The sequence below is a fragment of the Malania oleifera genome, chromosome 5 (genome assembly GCF_029873635.1).
Source record: "Malania oleifera isolate guangnan ecotype guangnan chromosome 5, ASM2987363v1, whole genome shotgun sequence".
NCBI classification, from domain to species: domain Eukaryota; kingdom Viridiplantae; phylum Streptophyta; class Magnoliopsida; order Santalales; family Ximeniaceae; genus Malania; species Malania oleifera.
This window is the reverse complement of record NC_080421.1, coordinates 110,496,673-110,503,827: the sequence shown is the minus strand read 5'-3', so window position 1 is coordinate 110,503,827 and position 7,155 is coordinate 110,496,673. Positions and strand designations below refer to the sequence as shown.

The following is a 7,155-nucleotide window of genomic DNA, read 5'->3' as shown; positions in this document are numbered from 1 at the left end:
GATAATAGGAGGCGTGTGATGTTGAGGCCTCAAAATGAATCTGTTGGGCTGGACCTGACCGTACCCATATCCGCCCAAAAAATTAGATGGGCATGTTGGACACACTAGGTTAGATGTTTCAACTTTTGTATCAAAAGGTCCAGGGGGACCTAGTCAATGACCACAAAAAGATAAATTGTGGCGCGAACATTGCCGAAAAATAGGTCATTTAAAAAATACAATACATACTGGGAGATTCATGGAAAATCGGCAGATTGGAAGTCGAGACAATACCAAAAAAATCGTGGGGTACCAAGCCAGCATTGATGGATCAACTGAAAGATTACAAGAAGAAAACACCAATACCTCTCCTAGCTCAATTGGATTGGATCAGTTATATAAGAACAGTTATATAAGATGATTTCATCCATTCAAACATCGGGTCAGTCTTCCTCTGGTTCCCTAGCTCACCGAGGTAATTATTTGTCAACTTGAACTACTACATCCTGTTACAAATCTCCATGGATAATTGATTCGGGTGCATCCGATCATATGACTGAGTCTTATCAATGTTTTTCATCCTACTCACCATATGCCGGGAATTTAAGGGTAAAAATTGCAGATGGCTCTCTCTCACCAGTTGCTAGAAAAGGAAGTATTCACATATCTGATTCTTTAACTTTACAATCTATCCTACATGTTCCCAAGTTATCTTGCAACATGTTATCCATCAGTCAGTTAACAAAAGACTCAAATTGTTATGATAAATTCGTTTCCTCTCATTGTGTTTTTTAGGACCTATCATCGGAGAAGACGATTGGCACTGCTAAAGCGTATGAGGGACTCTACTACTTTGCAGAGGAAAGTTTGAGCGAACTATGTAATACTGCAATTTGTGATTCTGCATCTGCTTCTAGAAATAGTGAACTTTTGTTATGGCATTCAAGGATGGGTCATCCTAGTTTTCAATATTTAAAACGTTTGTTTCCATCTAGTTTTTCAAATAAAATGGTTTCTAAATTTCAATGTGAAATGTGTGAGCTTGCCAAACAATCGTCATACTTCTTTCCCATCATCTATATACAAACCATCTCGCCCATTTACTATGTTTCACAGTGATGTATGGGGTCCCTCACGTTCCCTCAATCGCACCAATACAAAATGGTTTGTTACCTTTATTGATGATCATACTCATCTTTGTTGGGTCTACTTACTGAAAGACAAAAATGAAGTCCGCTCCATTTTCATCAGTTTCTATTCCATGATTCATACACAGTTCCAGACTCATATTCATATTTTACGTATTGATAATGGTACAGAATATTTTAATACTATCCTGGGAGCTTATCTTCAAGATAATGGGATTGTTTATCAAAGTTCTTATGTGGATACCCCTAAACAAAATGGGGTTGCTGAATGAAAAAATAGACATATACTTGAAGTAGCCGGGGCATTAATGTTTACTACCAACATGAAACATTATTTTTGGGGCGATGCCATCTTAACAGCCACACATCTCATTAATTCAATGCCGAGTCGAGCACTTTCAATTGTCACCCCTCTTTAGAAATTCCAGGAACACTTTCCTACCTCTCGACTCCCTTCCAGTCTCCTGCTAAAAATCTTTGGTTATACTGCGTTTGTTCATGTTCATGCACACCATCGCAATAAATTGGATCCTCGTGCCGTTAAATGTGTCTTCCTTGGTTATTCGCCTACCCAAAAAGGCTACAAATGCTATGATCCAGTCTCAAAATGACTGTTCATTAGTCTTGATGTCACTTTCTTTGAAACCACTCCTTATTTCCCAAAGCCCTCTCTTCAGGGGGAGAAATGGAGTGAAGATTGGTTCTTTGATCTCTTTGCTACTGAATCTGCATCATTCTCTCCGGTTACTCCATTCCCTGACCCATCTATCCCATCTATCGAGCCTTCCATTGCATTACTTCTTGACTTGCCAAATATAACAGAACACTTACCCTTAGGGGGAGATACAGGAGAGCAAAACAACGTAGACATACTTGTTTACTCAAGAAAGCAGAAAACAAAGGATAGAGAGAATCTCATACCTGAGGCACCAAGAGCGTTGGAATCAGTGATGGCTCTGAATAACCATGTACCCATGCCCAATCCTGATCTAGTAATTGAGTCTTCCTCTGATAATCCTACACCCGATGATATCAATTTACCTATTGCAATCAGAAAACAAACCAAGTCATGTACCCAATACCCTTGGTCTAAATACATGTCTTATAAAAGTTTGTCTACAGGATATCGTGCGTTTGTCTCTAACCTTGACAAGATGAAAATGCCAAAGAACATTCAGGAAGCTCTCGAAATACTGAAATGGAGAGAGGCAGTCATGGAAGAAATGCAAGCCCTAGAAAAAAAATGGAACTTGGAAGTTAACAAATCTACCGAAAGGGAAGAAGCCAGCGGGTTGTAAACGGGTCTTCACAGTGAAATATAAATCTGATGGAACAATTGAAAGATATAAAGCCAGACTTGTTGCAAAAGGTTTTACTCAAACTTACGACATTGACTATATTGAAACATTTGCACTAGTGGCAAACTTAAATACAGTTCGGGTTCTCTTGTCCTTGGCAGCCAATTTAGATTGGCCACTACAACAACTTGATATTAAAAATGTTTTTTTAAATGGAGAATTAGAAGAGGAAGTATACATGACTATACCACTAGGATTCAGTGAAACAGGTGGAGAAAACAGAGTGTGTAAACTTAAGAAATCCTTATATGACCTCAAACAATCTCCTAGAGCGTGGTTCGACAGATTCGAAAATGTACTAAAGAATCAAGGTTATCAACAAGGGCAATCAGACCATACACTGTTCTTCCAACAGTCTGAAGGAGGTAAGAGAACAATTCTAATAGTGTATGTTGATGATATAATCCTTACTGGTGATGATACTGTAGAAATAGAGAGATTGAAGAAGGTTCTGGCTGCTGAATTTGAAGTTAAAGACTTGGGACAGATGCGGTATTTTTTGGGCATGGAAGTGGCAAGAACGAAAAAGGGAATTAGTGTTTCTCAGTGAAAGTATTTTACCGACCTCCTAGTTGAAACTGGTATGCTGGGATGCAAACCTAGTGAAACCCCAATGGAGATAGTAAAGAGGGTTGAAGACTGTGGAAAACCAGTAGAAAAGGAGAGGTATCAGAGATTGGTTGGCAAGCTAATTTACTTATCACATACTAGACTAGATATTGCATTTGCAGTCAGTGTAGTAAGTCAACACATGCATTCACCAAAAGAAGTTCACTTAGATGTTGTATACAAGATCTTTAGATATCTCAAGGGATCCCCGGGAAGAGGACTCTTCTTTAAGAAATGTGAAAGTAAGGAAGTAGAGATCTTTACAGATGCAGATTGGGCAGGATCAGTGTAAGATAGAAGATCCACCACAGGTTATTGTACATTCGTTTGGGGAAACCTAGTAACTTGGAGAAGAAAAAAAGGGAATGTGGTGGCTCGTAGTAGTGCTGAAGCTGAATTCAGGGCAGTCGCTCAAGGGATATGTGAAGGATTGTAATTACGAAAACTCTTGGAGGAATTACAGGTCCCAGTGAACTTTCCTATCAAACTCTACAGTGACAATAAGACAGCTATCAGCATCTCTCTTAATCCAGTTCAACATGATAGGACTAAACATGTGGAAGTAGATAGACACTTCATAAAAGAAAAAATTGAAGAAGGAATTATATGTATGACTTATGTACGAACCAAGGAACAAACTGCAAATATTCTCACTAAAGGGTTAGGACGACAGAGCTTTGATGATCTTATTAGCAAGTTGGAGATGATTAATATTTATGATCCAACTTGAGGGGGAGTGTTAAAATCTCAATCCTGAGTATCATTGTAAATAATATACAAATTAGGGAAGTAAGTTGATATGGGGGATTTGATATTATTCAGTAAGGATATTGTTTCCTTGTTTAGAATAGGTAATCGTATTATATATTGGGATGTACATATGAACAAATTAATGAAGAAAGTGTTCAATTGCTTCTTCTTTCACAACCTAGAAAGGTCTTCTATAATTCTGCAAACTATAAATTTTTATTTTATTTTATTTATTAAAAGAGGACTGCACCTCCATTTATTTATTAATATATATTCTCTTTTGGCGGAGGAATACCGTGGTTACTCTAACTACTCTATGCATTCCTAAAACATGTTGAGTACATGGTATCATACATGTAAATTACAGGAATTCTCTACATTTCAGCAGTGTAACCTGACTGCAGTTCCAGTTCTTACAATGAACAAAACTAAAGATGGTCATTAAGCAAGCTTAGAACAAAAAATATGCCAAAGGATCCAAATCACTAGATTTTAGACTAGAGAAAGTTCAGCTATGGAAAGAACATGGGAGGCTCATCGACCAACCGCCCTCTCATCGAGTTCTTTGTTATTCCTCTCAGCTTTTCCCTGAGCAACATATGCAGACTCCACATCCTCAAGACCCAAAAAGAAACAAAAACAAAGCAATGTCTGCGTAGAAATGGTCGGTTCTCAGTTAAAAATCAATAAAAAATATTCATATATGGTGCAAGGACAAGCTTCCACTAGCTGCTCTTATTATATATATGGTTTCAGTCTTTCTGATTCTGCATGCATTCCCAATGTATGCTTTCAATTCTCTGTTTGTTACTCTTTTACAGGTTTAAGATTCTTTCTACTTCCCAGAATATTGGGTGTTCTAATTAAATTCTCACTTTGAAGTCTTTTTCCTCTAGCTAGCTAGTTAGTGATCGTAACAATTGAGCTGGTTTTTCTGATTTTCTAGTCACTTTTCAGTGAAAAGAGAATAACCCAGGAAAGTGAGGGTCTAAAATTCTATCCTGCACTGTCTGAAGCAAAGTTGAGCTCAGAACAACGATGCGTTTCCGGGTTTTCTCACTGGAATTTTGCATTTTCTTTTGCTGCATTATCTTCTCCAGCCAAGCTAGATTTCACTACCATTCAAAGCACAAACATTTTCAGACACTTCACCAAATTTTACAGCCCCCTTCTCCTCCACCTGAGCCAGCCAGGCAAACCAAAGATGGGAATTCATCTATATCTACCATCATTTTCGATGTAAGAACATTTGGTGCTATCGGGGATGGCACCACAGATGACACGGAAGCATTCAAGAGAGCATGGGCCACAGCCTGCCAAGTTAATTACCCGGTTTTGCTCGTTCCTTATGGGTACTCCTTCATGATCCAATCTACAATTTTCACAGGTCCTTGTCAAAACGGGTTCGTGTTTCAGGTAATGTGCAAGGTCATTCTAGGCCTAGTTCAATAACCCAGCTATAATGCTCTAGTTGTTAGTAAAAATGACTAATGGCTCTTCCTAATTGGGTAATTTGGGGTTCATGACAAGGTTGATGGTGCTCTTATGCCACCTGATGGACCTGAGTCATGGCCACAGAATAATAGTAGGCGCCAGTGGTTGGTCTTCTACAGAGTTGCTGAATTTTCACTGCAAGGAGGGGGTCTTATCAATGGGAGAGGAGAGAAATGGTGGAGTCTTCCCTGCAAACCCCACAGGGTAGATACTGCTCAGTTTGTTCTGTGAAATCTTTTTTTGTATTGGGGGCTCTTCCTCACATATCCCAACATTTATGGCACAGGGAATGAATGGAACAACACTGCCAGGACCATGTGATAGCCCAATTGTAAGTCACACTCGCACACTGCAATCTTCACATATATGTTTTCTTTAAAACTTCATGCCATTTTCAGAATTTTCTGAATTAGTCCCTTTTGAGTTTGCTCTGATGCAGGCCATAAGGTTCTTCATGAGCTCCAACTTGACTATACAAGGACTTAAAGTCAAGAACAGCCCCCAATTTCACTTCAGATTTGATAACTGCAAGAATGTCCATGTCGAGTCTATATACATATCGTCTCCTGCCCTAAGTCCCAACACCGACGGGATTCACATAGAGAACACAAATGGGGTTCAAATTCATAATTCAGTGATCTCCAATGGTTAGCCCAAGACTTCTTGAAATAATCTTCTTCTTCACACCATTTGCTTCCTCCCTCACAAACATCCATGCCCCATTTTTCACAGGTGATGATTGCGTATCAATCGGATCAGGCTGCTACGATGTAGACATAAGGAACATCACTTGTGGACCTAGTCATGGAATCAGGTGCACAACACTAGGCTAGAATTTGTGGAATTAGCTTCTTTTCAAAATCCTTAGTGATAGTTCTCCCATTATGGCAAACTTAACTCTTTCCCAATCCTAAAACTGCTTACCTTTTCGTGTTTTCAGCATCGGGAGTTTAGGCAAACGCGGCTCGAGAGCCTGTGTTTCTAACATAACAGTCAGAGACTCAGTCATAAAAAGTTCAGACAATGGGGTTAGGATCAAAACATGGCAAGGTGGATCAGGAGCTGTTTCGGGAGTGACATTTAGTAATATTCATATGGACAACGTTAGGAACCCAATCATTATAGACCAGTTTTACTGCCTCACCAAAGGCTGCACCAACCAAACCTCAGCTGTTATTGTCTCGAACATTTTGTACACAAACATAAAGGGAACCTATGATGTTCGAAGCCCACCGATGCGTTTTGCCTGCAGCGACTTGGTCCCATGTGCTAACTTAACCTTATCAGAAGTAGAGCTTCTTCCTGGTCAGGGAGACTTGGTTTTGGATCCATTCTGTTGGAATGCCTATGGAGACTTGCAGACATTGATAATTCCACCAGTGTCCTGCTTGTTTGAGGGCATTCCTCAATCCGTCACGGAGAATGAATTAATGGGTCATTGCTGATTATCGGAATTACATTATGTGAAGTGAATCAGTGTGTGCGTATGTATGTGTCTGTACATATTTGAAAGAGAGAGTCACGGTTAGTGTATCATGAAATAATGCCTGTGAGAGATTTGAGGAGTGTGTTTGGTATATTCACCTCATCTGAATGCAAAAAACTATGCTGTCATTAATCACCAAAATGATTTATGATACTTTTGTTTCACAAGCTAAGATTTTGTAGGATTGGGCTAGGCTGATAGTATTAGAATGAACTGAACATAATGATAATCCTATCTCATGTTTGGTCTACCATCTATAATGGGACAAGAAAAGGTCATGAATGAAATTTTCAAGTTTTCTTTTTGAGTTTTTCTGCCTTTGATATGCCTC

General features: G+C 39.1%; 1 protein-coding gene across 1 annotated transcript; it reads left to right on the top strand.

Moving 5' to 3' along the window:
* Positions 1 to 4,882: 4,882 nt before the first annotated feature.
* Positions 4,883 to 6,783, top strand: LOC131156127 (polygalacturonase At1g48100). The gene is made up of 6 exons (XM_058109574.1): positions 4,883 to 5,260; positions 5,375 to 5,542; positions 5,625 to 5,669; positions 5,778 to 5,985; positions 6,071 to 6,152; positions 6,279 to 6,783. The coding sequence occupies exons 1-6, from the start codon at positions 4,883 to 4,885 to the stop codon at positions 6,781 to 6,783; spliced, it is 1,386 nt and encodes a 461-aa protein (XP_057965557.1).
* The last annotated feature ends 372 nt before the right edge of the window (positions 6,784 to 7,155 follow it).